The sequence below is a fragment of the Platichthys flesus genome, chromosome 22, assembly GCF_949316205.1.
Source record: "Platichthys flesus chromosome 22, fPlaFle2.1, whole genome shotgun sequence".
NCBI classification, from domain to species: Eukaryota; Metazoa; Chordata; class Actinopteri; order Pleuronectiformes; family Pleuronectidae; genus Platichthys; species Platichthys flesus.
Window position 1 is genome coordinate 3,884,888 of NC_084966.1, and position 22,565 is coordinate 3,907,452.

The 22,565-nt window shown below is 45.1% G+C and overlaps 5 protein-coding genes across 5 annotated transcripts in view; 3 read left to right on the forward strand and 2 right to left on the reverse strand.

Moving 5' to 3' along the window:
• Window positions 1–1,466: 1,466 nt before the first annotated feature.
• On the reverse strand, window positions 1,467–4,567 carry c1ql2 (complement component 1, q subcomponent-like 2). Its single transcript, XM_062380177.1, has 2 exons — window positions 3,676–4,567; window positions 1,467–3,123 (listed from the first exon to the last, which is right to left on the reverse strand). Exons 1-2 carry the CDS (start codon window positions 4,273–4,275, stop codon window positions 2,944–2,946), a joined length of 780 nt encoding a protein of 259 aa, XP_062236161.1. The 5' UTR covers window positions 4,276–4,567; the 3' UTR covers window positions 1,467–2,943.
• A 4,762-nt stretch (window positions 4,568–9,329) lies between these two features.
• steap3 (STEAP family member 3, metalloreductase) lies at window positions 9,330–14,439 on the forward strand. The gene is made up of 6 exons (XM_062380545.1): window positions 9,330–9,399; window positions 10,113–10,346; window positions 10,900–11,166; window positions 11,260–11,787; window positions 11,883–12,047; window positions 13,190–14,439. Exons 2-6 carry the CDS (start codon window positions 10,128–10,130, stop codon window positions 13,472–13,474), a joined length of 1,464 nt encoding a protein of 487 aa, XP_062236529.1. The 5' UTR covers window positions 9,330–9,399; window positions 10,113–10,127; the 3' UTR covers window positions 13,475–14,439.
• A 141-nt stretch (window positions 14,440–14,580) lies between these two features.
• Window positions 14,581–16,494, forward strand: LOC133933436 (acyl-CoA-binding protein-like). Its single transcript, XM_062380548.1, has 4 exons — window positions 14,581–15,009; window positions 15,250–15,367; window positions 15,785–15,847; window positions 15,948–16,494. The coding sequence occupies exons 1-4, from the start codon at window positions 15,004–15,006 to the stop codon at window positions 16,019–16,021; spliced, it is 261 nt and encodes an 86-aa protein (XP_062236532.1). The 5' UTR covers window positions 14,581–15,003; the 3' UTR covers window positions 16,022–16,494.
• Window positions 16,495–16,866: 372 nt separating this feature from the next.
• On the reverse strand, window positions 16,867–20,464 carry sctr (secretin receptor). The gene is made up of 13 exons (XM_062380546.1): window positions 20,311–20,464; window positions 20,134–20,233; window positions 19,664–19,774; window positions 19,326–19,432; window positions 19,127–19,236; window positions 18,730–18,862; window positions 18,497–18,650; window positions 18,345–18,405; window positions 18,200–18,269; window positions 17,728–17,819; window positions 17,499–17,637; window positions 17,373–17,414; window positions 16,867–17,291 (listed from the first exon to the last, which is right to left on the reverse strand). The coding sequence occupies exons 1-13, from the start codon at window positions 20,350–20,352 to the stop codon at window positions 17,106–17,108; spliced, it is 1,347 nt and encodes a 448-aa protein (XP_062236530.1). The 5' UTR covers window positions 20,353–20,464; the 3' UTR covers window positions 16,867–17,105.
• A 1,391-nt stretch (window positions 20,465–21,855) lies between these two features.
• cfap221 (cilia and flagella associated protein 221) overlaps window positions 21,856–22,565 on the forward strand; it is a 41,262-nt gene continuing 40,552 nt past the window's right edge. The window contains 2 exon segments of the mRNA XM_062380898.1: window positions 21,856–22,006; window positions 22,123–22,223. Of these exon segments, the coding sequence (XP_062236882.1) occupies window positions 21,877–22,006; window positions 22,123–22,223 (231 nt within the window). The 5' untranslated portion in view covers window positions 21,856–21,876.

Sequence of the window (22,565 nt, forward strand, 5' to 3'; positions counted from 1 at the left end):
TTGAGCAGCCGCAGAATAACACAGTCCCTCCCGGGGAGGACAGAGTCCGTTGGTCGGCTGCAGGGAAAATCATCCAGCCCCCTAATAGAGGTTTATCTAACCAGACATGCTAATATTTGTTTTACATGATTTCCATTTAAATTGACAGCAGGGGTGTGTAAACAGCTGTTTTTGTGTGTTCCTGCGGGGATGGGAGAGAGAGAGAGAGAGAGAGAGAGAGAGAGAGAGAGAGAGAGAGAGAGAGAGAGAGAGAGAGAGAGAGAGAGAGAGAGAGAGAGAGAGAGAGAGAGAGAGAGAGAGAGAGAGAGAGAGAGAGAGAGAGAGAGAGAGAGAGAGAGAGAGAGAGAGAGAGAGAGAGAGAGAGAGAGAGAGAAAAGTCAAACACACACAAAACAGCCATCATCTTAATGAAGGCTTACAGCAATATTTGAGTCTGCTGCAGCCTCCATGAATCTCAGGACAAGTTAATCAGAAGTGAAACAGAAGAGCCGGCAGCCACCGGCCTGCACCCGCTCGTCTCTGAGAATATCTGAGATGACGTGTCGGAGCCCGGAAGCTTCATGTTTACTGTCACTGCACTTAGTTTACAAGGAGCCATGTGGAGACTCACCCGGGGGGGTTCCAGCTGCTCAGAGACGTCGCTGTTCCTCAAAAGAAAAGCCCAGATTTCAGAAATGCTTGTTGTTGGAGAAGCTGTTTTTTTTCAGACATGCACTAAACTGAACTTTAATATTCCAGAGGGGCTGTGTGTGTGCTGCTCGGGAACATTTCTTGAACTTTTCCTTCCCGGGAAATTGTCTGGAACTTGTCACACTGGGCCGATGTGTGAATACAGCGGGAGAAAGTCCGGAGAATTCACAGCGAGCGAGTGGGCGTGTGGATGTCTCTAAAAACAGAGGTGTTGTACACGTGGAAAAACTTTTGAAGATAGGTTCCTAAACTAGTGTGTATGTCCTGAAAACAAAAACACCTGATTTCCACAAGAGAATCATGTTCTGCCCTCGGCCCGCTTTACCCACGTGCCACCCCGCATCTGGACACATTCAGGACGTTTTCCTGTTGAGATCTTTTTCACGTCTGAAACCACCTCAATGTTCCTTTGATAACAAACTAGTCTTATACAGTAGTTCCATATATTCAGTATATATATATATTCACTATTGAGGACCTCAGTGTAGATTTAAAAACAGCCATAGTTGTTTTCAGTCCAACATGAAACAGCCCCATCCGACTTAGCGCCGGGAGCAGAATAGCGTCCACGGCTCACTGACTAAAAACAACTTTGAGCTACAGTCGCACAAAGGACATTCAGGGAGGCACCTGAAACAACTGGCTGTGGAGAGGCATATACAACACACTGCTACACACTCAGACACACTACATGTCTGTATCTATAAATCCCCCCCCCCCTTTGCCCCGATGAAGGTTCAGACGTAAGAGATCTCGACACAGTGCAAACTTCTTGTCAAACGATATTTATTGGCATATATGAGAGCAAAATAGAAACCATTCAGTATTATTTTGGTGACATCCATTTGTAAGTTTCCATTGCTGTTATTAGGGTTATTTGGTGAAACACTGACTACCACTGAACGCACCACAGCTCCGTGGCTCAAAGGACGAGGGCAGAACCTTCCGTTAACGTTAATGCATTTAAAATGTGACACCTGTCGGCTTGGGCACAATCTCATCAGAACATCTCAGTTGAAATCACTAATACTGAGGATGTGCTTACTTTTATGGGGGGGGAAAAAAATCAAAAATACAATTGCAGACTGTGGGTCAGGAGGTAAAACGGATTCCGCACTAATTGGAAAGTCGGCGGTGTGATCTCTGGCTCCTCCAGTCTGAGTGTGAACGTGTCCTTGGCCCAGAAGCTGAACCCTAAACTGCGTCTGAATGTGAGCTGCAGTTTAAAGTGCTGTGAGGGGTTGATAAGAGTAGATATATACACCATATATAAGTACAGTCCATTTACCATTCATTTCTACATTGACTAGGCTTCTAAAACAAAGTGGCTGGGGCATATCAGTACTTTAGTCACAACAGTTGAGGCCAGATCTCATCAGAAAGTGGCACAATGGAAGAGATCCAGTATTTCTGAAGGCTCAGGGTAAATCCACACGACCACGTTTTACTTTTAGAACGCATCCCTGTTTCCACGCAGGCTTGTTTACTTCTGCCAGAACCCCTGAGGAGTTTGGAAAAGATGAGGCCCTCCCAGCGGTGAAGGAGAAAACTCATCGTCTTACTTTCCATTGTTCTATTCCTCTCACACTAAGCAACATGGTTTTGAATGGATGTAGCTGTGTGATGCAATGGGCCAGTTTATAAATGGCGAGCTAACCACTATCATGCTAATCAGTGAGTCCTCGTCGTGAGCATATTGTTCTCATGTTTGTACATCACTTAGTTTAATACAGAGCTACCAAAGAGTGAGCTTAGCTCCTTATGACACATTAAGTTTATTCGCACAAATTTGCACGGTTTAGCTTCACTTCTGTGCGTGAATCCAGTGTTTGTGCAGAATTTGGTCGATCAAAGCTTCTGTGTGTGACTTTGATTCAGAGCCTCGATTTCCAAACATCACGTGGACGACGGCACTGCACGAACCTCTGAGCCCGGAATCAGCCGGTAGCTCTTCTCTTTAATTCAAAGGAACCTCAATAACGATTTGACTGATATCACGTATTCTCCATCAACAGCAGCCTCCAGTTGAACTCAAGGTATTTTAGTTACAAATAAAAAGATATCTCACTATATCAGTGGTTCTCAAAGTGGGTTTGTTTTTTTTCTGGCATGCAGCTCACTTCCGAGCCAGTCTGAGAACCACTGCAGTAAACAGAACATATGTGGCACCTATATTCAAAAGAAGAGAAACATATTCAACCACATACTTCACTGGAAACAATGTTCAGTCCACAGAGCCACTGTGGCGTGTGTTTAGTCGGGGTAAAGGATAAAGCCGGAGAAGGTGCTGTACTTGTTGTTGTTGCCCCCGTGGGCTTTGCCTCCGTCCAGCTTGACGTAGATCTCGTCTCCAGAGTCCAGGTGCAGCACGGCACTGTTGCTGGCGTAGTCGTAGTTCTGGTCTGCATCCTGAGCGATGGCACTGGCCCGGACCTGGAGGGAAAAGAGAGGGGACACGACTCCCCGGGATGAGTTCTACAGAAATAGAAGCTGAGCTGGAAAGTTCACGGATGCCTCAGGGGCAAGGGGAAGCAGCAGTGGTGCAAGAGTAGGAAGGAGAATATTGGTTCTTAGGGAAATTATACAACAGAACCTTTGTCATTACCTGCATTTGAATGTTATCCCCTACGTGTCACCTATAATAACCAGTGATGATGACAGATGAGCCTCATGTCTGACTCCTGAAAACACGCATCCAAATGGAATTTACGCATGAGCGCCACTGTCAAACGGAGCTTTCAGGCATTGTTGGATGATCGAACCAGAAATATCCCTGATGCTATTGTGAATTCATTATAGTTGTGAATAATGAGAATATGCACTTATATAAGTCGGGTTCAGGCGTAAAATAGATAAAAACCTGAGGTGAGGTCGTGCGCCTTCTGTGCGTAAAATGCGCATTTTGACATTTGTGACTGACGCTGTGTGGATGAGACAAGTGAAGCTGCTCGAAGGTTGAGTGCGGATATTAGTCGTGTTTATTACCTGTCCGTTTTTGCACAGGTCGGCCCACATGCTGGTCCCGTCTCCCCCGCGCATCAGCACATGGTAGGTGAAGAAATAGATCCCGGACACATGGCAGGTGAACTTCCCGGTGCTCGAATCGTAGTTGTTTCCCAAGTTTGTAATCACGTCGTCAAACTTTAACACCTCATATCCTTCGTGCGGATTCTTCAGTCCCACGTAAAACGCGATCCTGAAGTTGCTGATGGTGGAGCTCACATTCTCTGATACTCCGTTTTCAGCCCCCGGGGATCCGGCCACCGCAGGGAAGGCGAGTTTACTGTCCCCGCGCTGTCCCGGTGGACCCCTCGGACCCGGTGGTCCCGGTTCTCCCGGCGGGCCCCTGGGTCCCGGTCTCCCCGCTCGCCCTGGCTCCCCGCGACCCCCCTGCGCCATGGGCGGCTGTGGCGCAACATCGTTCAGGTTCTGGATCACCTCCATGGCGGTGGCGCCTCCCGGTTTGGGGCTGTACGGGTCACAGACCATCCGACAGGTGCCCATCATCTCGTAGTAATGGGCGGAGGTCTCGGGGGCGCGGAGGAGCAGCAGCGGGACGGCGACGGCCAGAGCCAGCAAAACCATCGCTACGACTGTCACCAGGAATATCACCGACCACTTCCTCCGCGCGGGTCGGGGACAGATGGATGACAGGAGATCCGTCGAGCCGTTCTGGGGGGGAATGGTGGCAGAGGACGGGGGGTCTTTCAGGAGAGAAAAAACAGAGGACGAGGTTAATTAAGTGCGCATCCCTCCGTCCAGCTGTGGCTGCTCCAAGCCCCTGGGCAGCGGCTGTGACTGGGGAGCGGGGGCGCGTCTGGGCTGGATGGATCCGAGCGCACGGACAGCTGCGTCCAGCTGACAAAGTTACAAGTGATGAGACCGGAAGATACGGGGTCTGGCCTCCAAACTAAAACAAAAGCAGAAGAGGAGTGGGCTCACATGGAGAATGTTTCTGCACTGTGGTGTCACTGCTACTTAAAGTTAAAGACGTCCTTCCACTGCTTACCACCTTTATACGTTTAATCCAGTGTGTTTCAGGGGGATAGGTTTGGTGTGTCTTCCTCCAGCACATTCACGTGACTGTGTTAAGATGGTTGAGCTCTTTCAGAGTAAGGTTGAACAAAAGAAAAGATGATTACAACTAGAAAATATGAGGCTTTGTCATGTGACTCTACACAAAACTCCTGCAGCTACAACATGAAAGTTATTGATGAGAACATCCTCAGGAAACATCTGTTGTATAATTAAATAATCAAAACATAAATTTGAACACAGCTTTAGGTCTGCATATATAGAGGTTGTTTAGGAAGGTGTTTTAGAACATGGAAGAAGATGGTGAATATCCTTTGTCTGATTCTAAGTCTTCCTCATATGTTAGTGACCAACAGTGGATGTTAGGGATGTATTTATAGTTGTATAACTAAATGTCAATGGGGATTTCAACACCCTGTTCTAAGGTAGGACCCCCACTGGCAGATCAGACCTGGGTGTGTGTCCCTAACTTCTTTGGGCCCAGTTGGTTTCTTCACTCCTGATCCAGAGCCCACTGTAGAGCTCAGGTTTGCTCTTATCTGAGTTTATTTAAATCACTGCCTCAGACTAACAACTCAGACTTGCAGCATCCTTAGGAGCTGGGCCTTTATTTTGAAATACCTAGCAGGAAGTCTGCATGTTGATTTTCATTACCTTGACGAGAAAAGATTGCGAAAGCCTGTGCGTAAAGTTGCAAGTCTGCGGATGTCACATGTGCCTGCCCGTCTCTGCACAATAATGTTTATTCAACATGGCTCCAAATGATTTAATATGATTCAGCAAATGACAAAAACAAGCGCTCTGTATAAACTTGAACACCTCAGTCCCACAGCTGGAATATAAATCAATGCATATATACATAAAGATATAATCCCACATGATTGCATATTTATTTCCATGAATCTCAGCGGTATAGAGACGTGTGTCTGTTCTTAGGGGCTGAATACATTAAGGGTCAGAACCACCTCACATTTTATTCATCCATTCCCCTTTTGGACGTTAACGGTTTCAGATACAGATCCATAAATTCCTCACTTTTGGATTTATGTCCAGCTCTCACCCATTTCACGTTTTATAAATCAGTGTTAAAGACGTTTTTTCTTCACTTATCTGTTGGGGGCGTCCCACATGCATGGATTTGCATAAACGCTGGATTTTGATTTAGGAGCTTGTCAAAGACGAATGTCCTGATAAATCTCTGGAACTGCGTCCAATGGGCTTCCGATTTTAAATCACTGAAAAAAGACGTTAAAGACGTTGACTTCCTTTATTTTCATTTAAAGTCAGATTTAGCTTTGTTTGAACTTGTGGTAGCAGCAGCTTCAGGAAAGCATATGACTACAGCACCATGCAGGGTCTTTTCAAAGTCAGAGCCCAAACGGCTGAGGGCAGGATCACTTTCCCTGACATCAAATGACCAATTGTTGTGGTCACTGCTCACAAACATTCACAGAGTAGGGGGGGGGGGGGGGGGGAGAAGCAGATAATATATACCGGAAATGGACCAGAGATGTCAGAGGGCTGTCGACACTTCCAGCCCTTGGCTGCAGAGACATATTTGATGTCTTGTTCCACGAGGTGGGGGAGCCGCCGGCCTTGAATTTAGATTCCAGCCAATTAAAATTCTCGCTGCATTCAAGCAATCATTACTCTATTGCATACAGATTTGTCTTAAATGCCTCTTTAGCCTCTGTTTCTCCCCAGTGAGGCCCCTGTGCACTTGTAGCCGTGCGCCGTATATCAGCACATCAGCTGAATACGACTAATATTAATGCCTTTCGTTGGTTATTGCCAAAGCTGTTGAGACACTCAATAAACACGGCCTCTGCTCATTGAAAAATAAAAGCAGCAATTGATTTTGTCCTCAAGCTCAAAAAAATTCCCCAAAGGGTCTAAAATACTTCAAAACTATGCTTCTGGAGCTAAGCACCTGGAATTGGAGGAGAGGCAAACACATCTACAACAGCGGCTTTAGGGCTCAAGGCGCCGTGGAGAAATCTTCAGAGACCGGAGACCAGGCTTAGCCGAAGCCCAGAGGGTACAAGCCCCCCCACCGCCACCCCCCCACCCTCTCCTCTCCAAGCAATTTCAACTTGTGCTCAGCTCAGCCTTAACGCCCCAGAACACGACTGCGGCCGGGCTGCAGCTCGTGTCTGAAGGTGAGACCAGGAGGCAGGAGAGCCGGGTCAGGAGTGACATGGAGGCTGGGGGACGTAGAGATGGAGAGGACGTCTTTATTTATCCACGGCTCTCGTGAGATGAACAATGCAACAGTCCTCTGCAAAACAAAACACCCAGAAATAAGTATGCAGAAAGGCACGGAGAGCACATTACACTCCCGACTCTCATGACTGCAGCGGCGACCTTTACTCAGGATTAGTACAGTGAACTGCTTCTCCAGGCTGTGATGAGCCATGCACGACACACTGTGCACATTAGGAACTGGAGCGGCCCCGAGGCGCTGCTCTGTTTCTAGTAACGTTAGCGAGACGCCGTGTGACTCACGACCGAATGGTGAGAGAAATAAATGAGAGCATCATTAGCTGATATCGGACTTTTCTCCGAGTGTAATCAGATGAAACCTGAAGTGGCACTGAGAGATCAGAGGACTGACACTTCATAAAAACACATTTAAATTAAATAGAGAGAACACTACAGAAGTTTAGCAGCTATAATTCTGAATATATTTATTATTAAAGATCAGCTTTAGTCATTCAATGTTTATTTAATATTTTTCCTGACTCTGTAAGGCGGTCTTTGGTACCTTGAAATAATAATTTAATATGATAATAATAATAATAATGATGTATTTTATTTAATGGTGCCTCAAGGTCACCTTAAATTAGATTCCCAGTTGCACTGTCTGCTGTTTATTCACTGGTTTCACTGGTTTCAGATGAAATTCACTTTCTTTAACTATGAGAAATGATTAATATACGTTATTATACCCCCCCCCTGTAGGATTGTTTGGCCTTGGTGGGCTAATGTGCTGTATCGAGTGTCATACCACTCAATATTGGTGTTGATGATATTGATGTAAAAATGTCTGAGCAGCATTTTAATGTCGCAGCTGTCGAGAAGATTAACCTGTGACAATGCATCATTGTTGTTGAAGAGTGATCGTGTAGCTCTCCGTAGAAAACACGATATTTCCATTTCAAGTCTGCACAGTGGCGATCGGGGGGGATGGAGCTGCGGTGGTGAGGTCCCACGGAACCAACATCTTCCAAAGGTCACCAGAGAAAGCACCAGAACCAGTCTGATTGGACCACAGCAGGGATCAAAACCATATTAAATTAAATTAATGAATTAATTAAATGATTTAAAATGTCACGGTACAGTAACAGCTGTGAATCTGTGCCGGGACCTTCTCTGAACCACAACCAGACGTGAAGGAGAACCTGCAACCTCAGCTCCTGTCTCACCATGTGACCCTAATGCCGTGATGAAGGGCACCGGAGACACCTCTGCCCTTGGAAGTCTTCGTCCATGTCCACATCCACGTCTTCCTCTGTGCAGCGGTCTGACAGTGAAGCCCTGTCACATGTGAGCATGGCTGTACCTGTCCTCCCCCGGCTAACTCCTGATGACCTTGCCTTTTCCCATCTGCCATGATATTTTACATCGGACCCCCTTGCACGCCGTGGATCTTGATTAAGGACGCGCTGCCCTCATTAACTGGACTTGTTGCATGTTGGATGAGTGATATGGTCATTTACTTTGATTGGGGGGTTGGGGGGGGGGGATCTAAAAGCAGCTTTATAAAAAACAACAGTAATAAGCTGAAATCTGTCCCCAGTGGATCCTCTGGTTTGACTGGTAAGATGAATGGGACTCATCAGAAATCCATACGTATAAATGCAATAACGCAAAATCACACATGGCTGTCAAGGACAAATGTTGCAGAGAGAGAGGGTTAAGCAGAGTGCATGTGTTTGGTGTGTGTGTTTGTGTGTGTGTGTGTGTGAGATTGTGTGTATTCGTGTTTGCGTGTGGTGACACTGATGCAGCGCCGCGAGCCGGGGGAGGTTCAACCTTTAGCAAGTGGCAAAGGCAGACATGATGAAGTCATGTTGACAGCGTGTAACCTGCAGTCAGTGATCTTTTGAACACAATTTCACTTTTGTGTTTTTATCCTGATCCCGGGGCCGGTTCATCAGATACATCGTTCACATACATGCTTCTACAGTAATATGTGAAAAGAATTAAATCAACGATTAAAACGCCATCTTAGCTTAGGGTGTGTTAGCATGGGAACAAACATGAATTAGCATTAAATACAAATATGAAATCTAGACCCGAGGGACTACAAGTTATGTGATCACCTAATTTCTTTTCAGCAAATCCTTCTGTGGAATATTAACGTTGGCGGGAAATAATTAGTGGTGTGCCTCAGGGCTCAGTTCTCGGTCCAGCAATGTCCTAATGGACGTAAACCCAGTTTAACCAGTGCCAAGTGGAACCCGTTCACCAAACCACATTAAACTAAAGAGATAGGACATGTTTTGATAATCTATTTCTTTAAATGAAAATGATCTATTAGAGATCATTTCCCTGAAGAAAAGATAAAGCGTCTCTCTTTTATCTTTCACCCACACGTGGAGGCGTTTCCGGGGCGGGGCTGTGGCCGTTGCGTCATCTTATCAGGAAGCAGCGCAGAGGGAGAAACCCGCGGTGAGTAAACGAGCGTAAACAACTTGGCTCGACTCTTAAAGTTGTAACTCGAGCTAAACTATAACTTCCAAGGGTTTTTATTTCGAGATAAAGCTGCGGTGGGTTCGCTGGTGTCGCGCTGCGTGTGACGGGGGAACTTTGCCCGGGTTAAGGACAAGGACAACACGCCACTTGTACCGTACCACGCGAAGCCCAAACTCAATCTGGATTTCATACTTTTTAACATTTGATCGCTTGTCGCTCGGTTTTTATAAACTGTAAAGCTTATCCTGAAACGGTTTCTGGATCCGGGGGGTGTTGCGGTAAATTCGGCTCAAAAAGTGAACGATAAGTAAACCAGCATATCCATAAAAATCCCGTTAGACTTTCCGGTGCTGATGTTAGAACCGCTAATGGGGGGATTAAAGGTTATAGAGGATCATGACTACAGAATTAAATGAACATGTTTAATTATTTCCTTATTAATGCAGAGAAATGGATCTAGGACATTTTAGTCATAATGAGAATAATAGTTCTGGGTTATAATATGATTCAGACACAAGCCAATTAAAAAAAATTACACAATTTAACGTAAAATTGTATGGTTCTGTCAGTTAATGACTAATAATAATCAATAACACCTAAAATCTTTTATTCCTCTGGCTTGTGTCTTGCTTGTAAACTGTAGGAACCAATGTGAATGTGAATAACGTGCCCCCCCCCCCTCTCTGCAGCCCTGTCAGTGCATCATGCCTGATGACATGGCGAGGCCCTTGGTGCGAGGCAGCGGCGCCTCCAGACATCTCGAAGCCCTCATGTCTGAACCCGGCTCTCCGGTGATCGGCATCTTGGGCACGGGCGACTTCTCCCGCTCGCTGGCCAGGAGGCTGGTGGCCTCCGGCTACCACGTGTTGGTGGGGAGTCGAAACCCCAAACACTCTCTGGCTCTGTTCCCGGAGGACGCTGAGGTTACACACACACACACACACACACACACACACACAGTGACATTGACACACTCACCATTTAATTACTGTTTTTGTTTCCCTGTTCAGAGTGATAATTATGTCTTTACTCAGACTTTTCCCACTAGAGATAATAGCTGTTGTCCTTATCTTGTATAAACAGCTAATAGACAGTTGCTGTATGGGAACAGTAGAGAACAGTCAGTCCCTCATTTTTAAGGTTTCACTTTCTATATAAGTCATTGTGCAATATTTCCTGAGGCAGTTTGTGATGATAAAATTAAAAAATGTAGGTGATTAATGTGGGAGCCCACTAAGATCTGGCTTCTGTCTACAATGGGAATGGACACAATCAGCATAAAATAAGAAACATTTAAGAATAAAAAACGACTCAAAAGCCCAAAAATACGAGTTTAATCATTTTTGGGATGATAATTATTTACTGATACTTCACTGATAATTGTTTTTAATATCTAATAATGTCTCTGGGGTTATTACACCCCGCCTCTCACATGCATGTACTCCTCTCCTGACCCTTTCCCTCTGTGTCTTCCAGCTGACGTCTCAGATGGAGGCGGCCACTCAGGCGGACCTGGTCTTTGTAGCCGTGTTTCCCGAGCACCACTCCACGCTGCTGCAGTTGAAGCCGGCGTTAGTGGGGAAGACGCTGGTGGACGTGAGCAACGGTTTGCAGATCAACCGAGACGGACCTTCGAATGCCCACCAGCTGGCCGATCTGTTTCCCGAAAGCTTTGTGGTGAAAGGGTTCAACACCATATCGGCCTGGAATCTCCAGGTGGGCCCTCGGGATGGAAGCAGGCAGGTAGGGAGACAACAGCAGCTCCTTGTGGTTCAGATTCAATGAGGAAGAATTCTAGTGAGGACCTCTGAACCTCTGGTCAACTGTCCTCCTCAGGTCTTCCTCTGCAGTGACAACCCCATTGCCAAGAACTCAGTGATGCAGCTGTGTCGCAGATTGGGCTTCGTCCCCGTGGACATGGGCCACCTCTCCTCTTCTCTGGAGATCGAGAACCTCCCCTTCTACCTATTTCCCTCCTGGCACGTTCCCGTCGTCTGCACTGTGTTGCTGTTCATCTTTTTTTACTTGTACAACTTCCTCCGAGACGTCCTGCATCCCTTCATCAAGGAAGGGAAGAGTGTTTTCTACAAGATGCCCATCGACACCGTCAACGTCACCCTTCCCTCCGTGGCCCTGGTGATGTTGGCGCTGGTCTACCTGCCGGGTCTGTGCGCCGCCTACCTCCAGCTGTGGCGGTGCACCAAGTACAAGCGCTTCCCCTCCTGGCTGGACCGCTGGCTGACCAGGAGGAAGCAGTTTGGGCTGTGTAGCTTCCTGTGCGCGGCTCTGCACGCCGTCTACAGCCTGTGTCTCCCCATGAGGAAGTCGGCTCGCTACAAACTGCTCAACGCCGCTTTCAAACAGGTGAGAGGAAGAAACTGAAGAGGGAGATAACTGCATCTTTTGGGTCACGAGTCACGTGAACCCACCTCTCTTGACTTGGTTGTTTCCTCGTGCAGGTGAAGGCGGGGGTGGAGGACTCGTGGGTGGACGAGGAGGTGTGGAGGATGGAGCTGTACCTCTCGGTGGGCATCATGGCTCTCGGGCTGCTCTCTTTGCTCGCCGTCACCTCGCTGCCCTCGGTGGCCAACGCTGTCAACTGGAGGGAGTTCACCTTCATACAGGTACACACACACACAGACACACGGACACACACACAGACATGTCAGGTTAATACATGCTGCCAAATGGATTGCAGGGTAAGACACACACACAAAGCTTGTCATGTAGACAGGCAGGTGTCAGGCGGATGTGTCGACAGTTGTTTTCCCACACGGTCCCTCACTCACACACACATTCAGCCATCATGACTCCTCGTCTTCCTGCAGCTGACCCAGAATCGGCATTAAACTTGGGCTGTGACAGAACCATCAGGAGTGCTGTGACTCATTCACTTCCTCCTCTCCCCTCCCCTACCTCCCCCCCACCCCCTCCTTGACTTCCTTCATCTCGCCCTCCATATTTCCCGGTCTCGAGGTCCATCTGAGCAGTTTTTTTTTCTTTCTTTCATCTCTCTGTAATCCGCTGACAGTCAGATTAGTCATGTGCCGAGACCATACGTGATGAAAGGCAGCTTTCTGCCCAGCCGTGCGTGCGTGTAGCGTGCACGTGCTTGTGTGTTTGGGCATCAGTCTCATTCAGTATTTACCAACTACACATAGAACTCAACCTTACGTCCCTGAAGGTGGAACCACGTCCACTGACGGGGATGAGAATAAACCCAAACGTAAGAATGATGCATGTTGGAAACTGACCTCAAAGTGGTAGATAAATATTTTCACTTTTTATCCAAAGTTTGAACATTCATTTGAATGTGGGGGGGAAAATTTCAGATTTGAAGTGAATTTCATAATAAAAAGTGAATAAGCTCATCAGACCATCTGAAGTAGTTTGCCTCGGGATCCAGCAGAGGGCGCTCACTGTCAACTGGACCTGAGAAGTGGCTGCAGGTGTATTTTGAATAACGTGTCGTGTCAAACAACTAGAAAGATGATACAGTTTTACTTGTACGTTCATTTTTTTTATAAAAACTTAACTCTGTGGTCAGTTCAGAATAAAATGAGTTGATACAATCATTAATTTATCTGCTTTAGAAATTGCTCAAATTAATAATTGAATGGATGTGTTGTCTCCCCGTAAATATATATAATAAATATAGATAAACACTATAGTGCATAATCAGATAATTTTAGACATGATCTTATCTCTTGATTATGTCTTGTTATGTTTCTGCATCAAATACAAGCCCTTCTGTCCCCCCCTGCAGTCCAGTGTAGGTTACTGCGCCTTGTTCACGGCCACCCTCCACGTGCTCCTCTTCGGCTGGGATCGCGCCTTCTCTCCGGACCAGTACCGCTTCCACCTGCCCCCCACCTTCGTACTGGTGCTGATCCTCCCGCTCGTGGCGCTGCTGGGCCGCCTGGCGCTCTTCCTGCCCTGCGTGGCCCTTCGGCTGCAGCAGATCCGCCGCGGCGGGGGGAGGAGCCAGCCCGTCCACTTCACGCTGAGGGACGGCGACTGCAACGGGCTGGAGGACGTCAGTGATGTGTGAGGGGCTCCAGACGAGAAGGTGGAGGAGTGGAGCTCCCTGTTCACACTCATGAATATCAACTCCACTCTGAGACGGACAATAATGATTTATCATCACAGGCTCGCTTCTAGTTTACTCTCTAACTAATTCTCCTGTAGATCTGTAGAGACATTGGACCAGAGCGGTCGGCTTCATTGCACTATGCTTTCAAATGATCCTTTTCTTGTTTTCTGACTGAAGAAGAGTTTTAGTTTGTGTTCTAATTTATTCAAATCACTCTGTGTTCCTCTTGAAGTGAACCTGCTGGAGAATTTATCACTGAGGCAGAACAGCAGAGTTTTAGTTCTGTTCGTGTGTCGTCTTCTGATTCTAAGGTTTTGATGCAGTTTCTGTTCGACTCGTATTTCAATCTGATGTTCAGATTATTTATCAAACAGCCTTTTCTCCCGTTTGGTCCAAATCCAAAGTGAAACCAGTCGTGTTGCGTGATGTCACTCCAGAGTTCTATAATCTACAAATTCAAAAGCATGTTACAATTATTCAACTATTGTATTTAGTTGGTTTAAAAAAGCACAATCATCACTGACAATATTTGAAACCATGATATTAAAGTAGTGCAAGAAAGACTTTCAAATATTCATCTGGAATATCTCCCTTTAAACTCCATTAATATTCACTTATCAGATGTATTATGTAGTGACATCGTTTGACATTTTCTGACCACAAGTGCCTTAAAATAACTTTGTACAGTTTATCACTGATACGAGAAAACTCCATCAACTCCTTTATCTACCACGTCTAAGATTATTTTCCTGTGTTGTACTGATCCGTCCAGAGTTCTTACCAAAGACGACAAAGTGTTACCTGACTTTTAATTAAAATGTTGCAGGGGCTGAAAAAGAAGTCGCTGTATTAACATAAAGAGATGAATGTAAAAATACTAATATACATTTCTAGAATGTAGAATAAAGATGTTTTTTCCCACATTTCTTTCACCATCATATTTTCTCTAACATTAATTTGTCATTTGAGGCTTCGTCCATTTGTGTGAGGATTAAACGTATCTGCGTTTTATTATTTCCAGATCTGACTCACCTGATGGTCTGTGTTTGAACAAGTGAAGCTGTTTTTTTTTTTTAAAGTGGATGCTGCCATCTTGTGGCTAAGGAATAATATTTCCCTCGTCACCCAAACGTTTTCCTTAACATGGATATTGCACTTGAGTAACTATGAGCTTTTAAACAGTTCTGGTTTCTTCTAAGGTTTTGAAGTAAAAAACTAAGTTCTACAAGTTTCTGTTTTGCATTTTGTGTAAATGTGACTTCTAACCTGCAGCGTAAACTTCAGGTCACACGTGATTATCAGGTATTTCGACTTCCCAGGTGAAGCAGGGCAGGAGAAAGAGGCGGAGTCCTCAGATCCCTTAGCTGAGTCACCACTTTGGTTGATTGGAGAATCCTCCTCTCCGGCTTTGTGCTTCCCTGCGACTCCCAACAGACAAACCCAGCTCTCCACAGGACTAGTAGGACGAGTGTGAACAGACACCTGGGATGACTGTAAGTGCCTGAGCTCTCTTTTCAGTTTGATACTGTGAAACTGCTGCTGTGGTGTTATAGAGTGACCTCTAAAGGGAGGTGAACTCTAAATGGAGGTGAACGGGAGAGTTGTTGAGCAGGAATGTGTCTGATTTGCTTCACGTGTTGAGTCTAGTCTTGTTGTTTTGACTGTGAAACAATCGCTCTACTTTAGAAATGTGTTTCGAAATCTCCTCAGGATCTTTTTTCTCTTCGCACCAGGAATCATTCCTCAAAGCAGTGGAGGAGTCGAAGGTCCTGAAGACGAAGCCTGGAAAAGATGAGCTCACTGAACTCTACGGTTTATACAAGCAGTCCACTGTCGGTGACGTCGACCACGGTGAGTTACTGGGGTTTTACTGTTTTTTAAAAAAAAGGCTTCTAATGTCGGAGGATTCACGGAGAAACTCTAGAAAACAGATTGTTCCAGTGCCGCATGAGACAGACAGAGAGAGAGAGAGAGAGGTGCAGCAGATCCGGGGTGGGGCGAGACAAAAATGAGGTTGGACGAGTTTGGTGTCCTTTTCTGAGTGATACCAAATCTGTCTTCTGTTTGTGTGTATAAGTGATCCACAGACATACATTGAGCTAATAATACATAGTACTTTCAGTCCAGTGTCATTTTTTTGCAGTACTTGTACCTGTATTGCAGTATTTTTGTATTATGTTATTGCTACAGGCTAATAGCTCATCTCTGTGTGTGTGTGGTATTAAAGAATGTAAAATAATTAACAGATGATTGATTCTACGTTCACAGAGCGTCCCGGGATTCTCGACTTCGTAGGAAAATTAAAGTGGGATGCATGGATTGTTCATAAAGGTCAGATTCAAAACAAAATGTTTTACAAAATCCACTATTCAATAAAGAGTATTTACATTTAAAACAGTCCAACCAACAGTTTGTGTTTCTGAACCAACAGGGATGACCAAAGAAGAAGCCATGGCCGCCTATGTTGCTGCCGTGGAGAAGCTAAAGGAGAAATATGGAATTTAGCCCTTTCCTCTTCTCTCGTCGTGTTTTATGTTTGCTGTGATATCTCCTGTGTTTTCTCAGTAAACTGGAGGCCGCCCTGAAAGACTGATTTTACAAACTGCTGCAGTTTATTCATGTGTGAAAATTAATTTGTTTAAATACCAAGAGAACAAAACTGAAGATGCATGTTTTTTTGAGGAATAGTTGAACATTTAAGGAACACTCTTACCTCGCTTAAGGTTTATTTGTGAGTCAGTTTCAGCCAACAGGCAGCAGTGAGGTTTTAAATAAGCAGTGAAGTGTCAACAGAACAATCTGGTCGGGTTAGTTGTTTTCCATCCGGCTCCACTCTCTGTTGTGTTTCCTTAAATGTAAATCGAGTCCTCGAAGTGCTAATGCAGTGTTTCTGTAGATTTTCATGTATAAACGGTTCACGAGCAGCTGTTCACAGAGATGCTGCCTTTGAAAAATAAAGACTTGATCTCTGGGCCTCACTCCAACTTACCTGAGACTTGATGGATGTCTAGATAGGCCGGTTTGTTTTGATTGTTTAGATTTTCCTTGGAAATAATTCATAAAAACAGAGAATCCTATTGCGAGTACTGATTGTATTTCTGGGCGATTTGATCACAAAGAAAATCTGAATCTTGCCGGTTTCAATTCATTCATTAATTTACTGATGCATTGGTGAAATGTCTAATATCTAAAGGTGCCAGAATTTCCCTATAAATATCCGTAAAACCAAATCTCAAACTAATTCCATTCCTGCTACTGGTTCAACCCGTTAGAAACACATTGTCCCACACGAGGCCGCAGAAAATCCCAGTCGTAATAAAAACAACAGACAGGATAATGTTATTTTCTACTGCAGTCACTTTGACCAGCTCTTTTTTTAATGCGTGCAGCTGCTTACATCAGATTATAACTGACTTGAAAACCCCAATAACTCTCAAACTTCATCTGCCGTCATTTCAAACATCTCATCGTGAATGAAAATATATATTCTCATACAGGTCATAGTTAAATAACCAGGTTTAAACAGTTCAGACTCCACAGTCGTCCTGGTGTGGTCAGATGGAATCTGGACTGGACTGTCCGTCTCCTGTCACATCTCCAGAGTGTCCACCGGGAGCCCAGCGGGGCCCGGGCTGCCTGGAGAGCAGGGCAGCAGGGTGACCTGGGTGTGGGGGGACGCGCTGTGGCTGATGGAGCTGTGATGCTGCCTGGGCCGAGCGGGCAGGAGCCGGTTGAGCCTCCACCTCCTCCACCTCCTCTGGATCTCGTGCTGCACCTGGAATTTCCAACAACATCCCAAAGTCGCTGCACGTTATTCAAACTCCACATTTCACTCAGAAGCTGTTCAGTTTCCTACCTCTCCGTTCATGAAGCAGTAGAGCACAGCGACTGCAAACCCCTGAGAGACGTGGAAGCACAGACAGGTGTCGTCAGTGTTTTTCTATCTATCATTATTCTCAGTGAACGGTTTGAGCTGGTGTACCTGTGTGGAGGACAGAGCCAGCTCGGCAAACGTCCAGATCTTGAACACCAGGCTGCTGACCTCCACGGGCAGGAAGACAAACAGCATGTAGTGCAGGCCGAACAGAGCCACCAGGAAGAAGGTGGACTTGATCAGTCTCCTGGGGGAAGACAAGGAGACACTTCCTCATCAGTGATGATGTCTTCTGCTCCTGTACCTTTGACCCTTTAAGGCTGAGCACCACACTGACTTGTACTGACTGAACTCGTTCCTCTGAGCGTCGGGCATCCGCAGCTTGCTCACCAGGATCCTCAGGATCCCCAGAAAGAAGACCAGGTTCATCTGAAACAATGGAAACCTGTGAGAACACCCTGGTTGTTGCTGTTTTTTCCCTCCACATAATACTTCAATTGTTAAAGACACTTATTCACTTTCTTGTCAAGAGTCAGATGAGGAGTTGAAATTGTTAGCTTAGCTTAGCATAACGACTGGAAACAGAGGGAAGCAGCTAGCCTTGCTCTGGTGTCATGTGCATATGTTGTGAATATGGGCCGTACAAATAAAATTTGATTGAGTGATTGATGTGTTGCACTTTTTTTTGATTCACTGCCAGGTGACCTGTCATCACTGTGATGTCCCTGCTGACATTGATGAGAAGGTGAATAAGTGTGTTTTATAAAATGTGAGATTTTTAAATGAGATATTGAAGGAACTCTATTTACAGATATGGCCAGAAGCACAGGAACTCGAAGTATCCACCAAATCCACTCATGACTCCTGGTTTCCCAACAGCTGTAAAGAAATAAAACCATTGTAAAAACATATATTCATATAATAGAATAAATGATTGACACATTTTCCCTTTACCCTTCGTCTTCATAGAAGTACTTGGCACATCCCCAGGAGACGATGACAATCACCGGTAAACCTGTGTGAACACAAACATCTGGGTTGAATACAAACAATACAAAGTCTATATTTGCTATATTGAAAAGTTATTTCCTCTTGTGTGTCCATACCCCAGCTCAGGACGATGTACCAGACCAGGTGTTTCTTCAGCGAGAAGAAGGAGCGGCTCACCAGCGTGAACAGGAAGTGGCCCTCCACCAGCAGCCAGCTGTAGTTGGCCAGGATGGAGTAGTTGGAGAACATCAGGACGAGCTTGCACGCCACCTGTTGGGGACAGAAGGTGAGCGAGCTTCCTGGACATTCATCAGGACCATCTTATTCTACACTGGTCATCCCCTCATACCGGGTAGTGGTCACAGTGGTAGAGCTCTTCGTCAGTAAACAGCAGAGAGTCTCTGATGAAGATGAAGATGGCCCTCAGGATGAAGGAGAGGAAGAGCTGGATGTGGATGTAGTTCCTGGTGCAGTGGAGCTTTCTGAACAGTGAACAAGATTATTATAAACACACAATATGCACCTGTTTATATTAAACACAAGCAAATCCACATTAAATTCCATCTAGAGTAGATTCTATTTAAAGATGGACGACGTGTCAGCTTCCTAAAAGTGAAGCCAAATACTCTTGGCCTTTTTTTTCATGAAGGTCTCTGTATTATTATACAAAAAGTTAAATGTTTCTTCCTGAAACATATAAACACACAAACAGCCCTGAAGACACATTGTGTGTTAACGTTTGGTACCTGAACAGACAGAATATGGTGATGGCGATGGTGAGGGAGATGAGGGACAGTGTGTATCCTGCTGTGTACATGGTCTTCACATAGGAGAAGTACAGATGAGAATCTGAGGACTGAACAAACAGAAACAGAAGGATGCTCTTAGAGGTTCGGCCCGAGGTCAGAGGGGCACATTGGGTAGAAACACACGAGTGAACCCGACCTCTGCCAGAAAGGGGAGCGTCTCGTTGAAGGGGTATCCACATGCGTCCTCGTGGGGGACCAGCGGGTCCGTCCAGCCGCCGGCGGAGCAGCTGCGATGCACCGTCCCTGAGAAGCGGCAATAAACCAAAAAGCATGAATCAATCACTGTGCTCGACCCAATGTAAACACAGCAGCTGCACTTTATGGGTCAGTGTTTGGATAAACACCCAGAGTGTGAGAAGGTGTCTCGAAAAACAAATGAGCTCCCTTGGAAATAATTAACCAGTGTGATGTTGTATACATAATGTGTGTGTGTGTGTGTGTGTGTGTGTGTGTGTGTGTGTGTGTGTGTGTCACCTTCTGAATTGAAAAATTCTGGACATGGTTGAGAGACGGTTTCCCCGAGAGCAGCAGGAGGCCAGCAGTTCAGATGATCCCACATTCCTTCACAGTGCACGCTGTGGTTTTCTCCATAGACCAAAATAGAAATTACACACGTGTTAGTCTTATTTGCAGTTATAAATAGATTCAAACTAATTATAAAGAAAAATAAAAAGCACGTTTTGGCTTTAATTTCATGTTTTTAATTTGCAAGGAAAACCAAAACCTGATGCTTTAATATGAAATAACTTCTTAATAACTATTTCTACTTGGTTTACGTCTAGGTGCATTACACCACACGGCCACTAGGCGCCAGTGAAACACTGCCTCACAGTTCTGCAGCTCATTCATAGATTTTCCCATTTTCTCAATGTAACTTTCCACTCAGCAGTAAATCCATTTATTTTTATACTGTAAATTCCAAGTTGCACATTTTGCCCCCTCACCTGCTGCTCGGTGTGACTCGTAGAGGAGAGCATCTCTCAGGCACTTCTCCTCCTCTTTCACGAGGTTCACGTGAGGATGACAACCTGATGAGGACTTCACCTGTGAAGAACCACAAAGTTCAGTCCAACTTCTACTATAACATTATATTTCATTAACGTGTGTGTGTGTTTTCTCACGTGTGGCAGCAGCAACACTCCAATAAGTCCCACTCTGTTCATCGCGTGGAGCAGATTCCTCTCTGGTCCATGAAGATCCTCATCCAGACGTCCGGCTGCAGAGCTGGAGAACAGGCATCCTCCTGTGGAGCAGACACACGGAGACCAGACAGGTGACACCTGCACTGGTTTCTGCTTCACCATCTGATGGAGAAGCTTTTATCAGGGTAGATAAAAGAGGAGCATCCTGTCATCCCTTTCAAAATCATACATGTGGTCAGGGGTGGCAGGGGAATGTGCATTGTTGTGACAAGAAAAACACATTCATTGAAATAACTGCAGTGAAATAAATGTTAATTCATATATATGTGTTAAAACATATAATAACACGCAATAAAAACCACAATCTACGCGTCATACAGGTTTTACTTTGAAGGTCAAACAGGAAACGTGAAGTATTATTTTGGTGAAGCTGATTGAGTTTGACGGAACTTGCCGCCGACCAATCGCATTCATGCACAGGACAGTTGGTCCCGCCCCCCACGTTCTCAGAGCACAGGCATCACCATGGCAGCGACCGTGTTTGGAGCGGAAGTGGCTGAAGAAGAATCTGATGATGAGAAATAAAACGATTAAAACAACAAACTAAAACAAACCGGAAACACCAGTAAGTTGTTGAGACGCTCAGAATCATATTTCATTTTATTTAGAAGATTATTAAATTGTGTTAATGTTTCTTCTGGTTAAAATGACGCCAGTTTAATGAAGCTAACACAAGATAGCTAATATTTACTTGTGTTAGCTTAGCTTGTTTGTTTACATAATGCTTTCAGGTGTTTGTGTGTTTGTGTTTGTGTGTGTTTGTGTGTGTGTGTGTGTGTCTATTAAAAACACTAGCTTTAATCAATCTTTATGTCAACAGCATATATATATATATATATATATATATATGTATTATATATTACATTTATCATTTAAACCATTTAACTGAACTTAACTTGTGAATGTAAAGCTGATAAGAAAAGTGCTGTTCAAATAATACTTCTTTTCATTATTACTATTTATTAAGATACCCATAGTGAACAGATTGAGGAAATAAGATGAGATAAAACTTTATTGATCCACACACTGCAGGGGGGGATTCAGGTGGTACAGCAGCAGGAAGATCAGAATGAGGAAGACGAGAGAGGACACAGCTGCTGCTCCTTCATCTCCTGTGACATTATGTTTTTTATTAGATTAACTGCATTGTTGAGTTCAGTTGTTTTACTCTGAAAGAATAAACCTCACTACTTAATTCCACCCAGGTTTTATATACAAGAACAGCTCAAAGGATTCATTAAGGAGAAGACTTCCTTGTTGTCAGTTTGCTTTGATGTCCCAGTGTCATTGGTTCGTGATGTCAAAAGTGAACGATTTATAAGATCGGCAGTGAAAACAAGTGTTTGTGACCTGAACAGATGTATTAGTGTGTCTGTAGTGATAGTGACAGCACCACCTACTGCCAAAAGAAAGATCCTGGTTGTATATCTCCTTCTCCCTGGTCTTCTCTCTCCTGAGGAGCTGACCTCTTCTTCTTCAGCCCAGATGGACGTGGCCCTCCCCGGCCCTCAGGCGCTCTCGGAGCCCCTGAGGAGGGGGACCCCGCTGCCCCTGAGCCAGCTGGTGGAGTCGAGCCGGAGCAGAGCCCACGTCCCCAATCCTCTCCTGGAATCAAGTAACTACTAACAGAAGGGCAACGAAACCGGTGTCTTCACCTCCAGCTGTGAATATTATATTATGAGAAAAAGTTATTTAATGTCAGTAATTCCTCTTTTTTTGTTTCCCAAATAGAAATCTATGCCAAACTGAAAAGCAACAGCCTGGTCCAAGCTGAGCCTCCAGAGCTTCACTTCAGTGGCTTCGAGCTCGGGCAAGATTACGTGAAGATTCTGGTGAGGGGGGGGATACTGCTGAGGTTTTCATTTCCTCTGTTTTTAACCAATTAGTCATTTTAGTTTCCTATTCACTGATTAAAGTAGAACGCTGATTTACTGCCTGTGGGCTTTATTCGTCATTACTTTATTAAGGGTGCGTCTTTAGTGTGGAATACAAATAAACACAAACAATTAATACCAGACAGGTACAAAAACACAGTGTGTTACAGTAAGACAGTTTTAATGTGTAGAGTATTTAGTGGGAGGGGAACTTTTCCTTATACAGAGCCTGTGATGAGCCTCAGTGCTGGAGCTTCATCAGCATCATGGTCAGGGTTTATCAGGGTGTCACTGTGTCAA

Bases quoted from the DNA above. Each gene is read 5' to 3' on its own strand.
- c1ql2 (XM_062380177.1), bottom strand. From the start codon at position 4,275: ATGGTTTTGCTGGCTCTGGCCGTCGCCGTCCCGCTGCTGCTCCTCCGC. The intron at 3,124-3,675 runs GTAATAAACACG...TTTTCCCTCCAG, and splicing joins ACCTGTGCAAAAACGGACAG to GTCCGGGCCAGTGCCATCGC.
- steap3 (XM_062380545.1), top strand. From the start codon at position 10,128: ATGCCTGATGACATGGCGAGGCCCTTGGTGCGAGGCAGCGGCGCCTCC. The intron at 11,167-11,259 runs GTAGGGAGACAA...TGTCCTCCTCAG, and splicing joins CTCGGGATGGAAGCAGGCAG to GTCTTCCTCTGCAGTGACAA. The intron at 11,788-11,882 runs GTGAGAGGAAGA...TTCCTCGTGCAG, and splicing joins TCAACGCCGCTTTCAAACAG to GTGAAGGCGGGGGTGGAGGA.
- LOC133933436 (XM_062380548.1), top strand. The intron at 15,368-15,784 runs GTGAGTTACTGG...CTACGTTCACAG, and splicing joins TGTCGGTGACGTCGACCACG to AGCGTCCCGGGATTCTCGAC. The intron at 15,848-15,947 runs GTCAGATTCAAA...CTGAACCAACAG, and splicing joins TGCATGGATTGTTCATAAAG to GGATGACCAAAGAAGAAGCC.
- sctr (XM_062380546.1), bottom strand. From the start codon at position 20,352: ATGAACAGAGTGGGACTTATTGGAGTGTTGCTGCTGCCACAC. The intron at 19,775-20,133 runs GTGAGGGGGCAA...TGGTCTATGGAG, and splicing joins CGAGTCACACCGAGCAGCAG to AAAACCACAGCGTGCACTGT. The intron at 17,820-18,199 runs GTAAATAGAGTT...CCATTGTTTCAG, and splicing joins CTGTGCTTCTGGCCATATCT to ATGAACCTGGTCTTCTTTCT.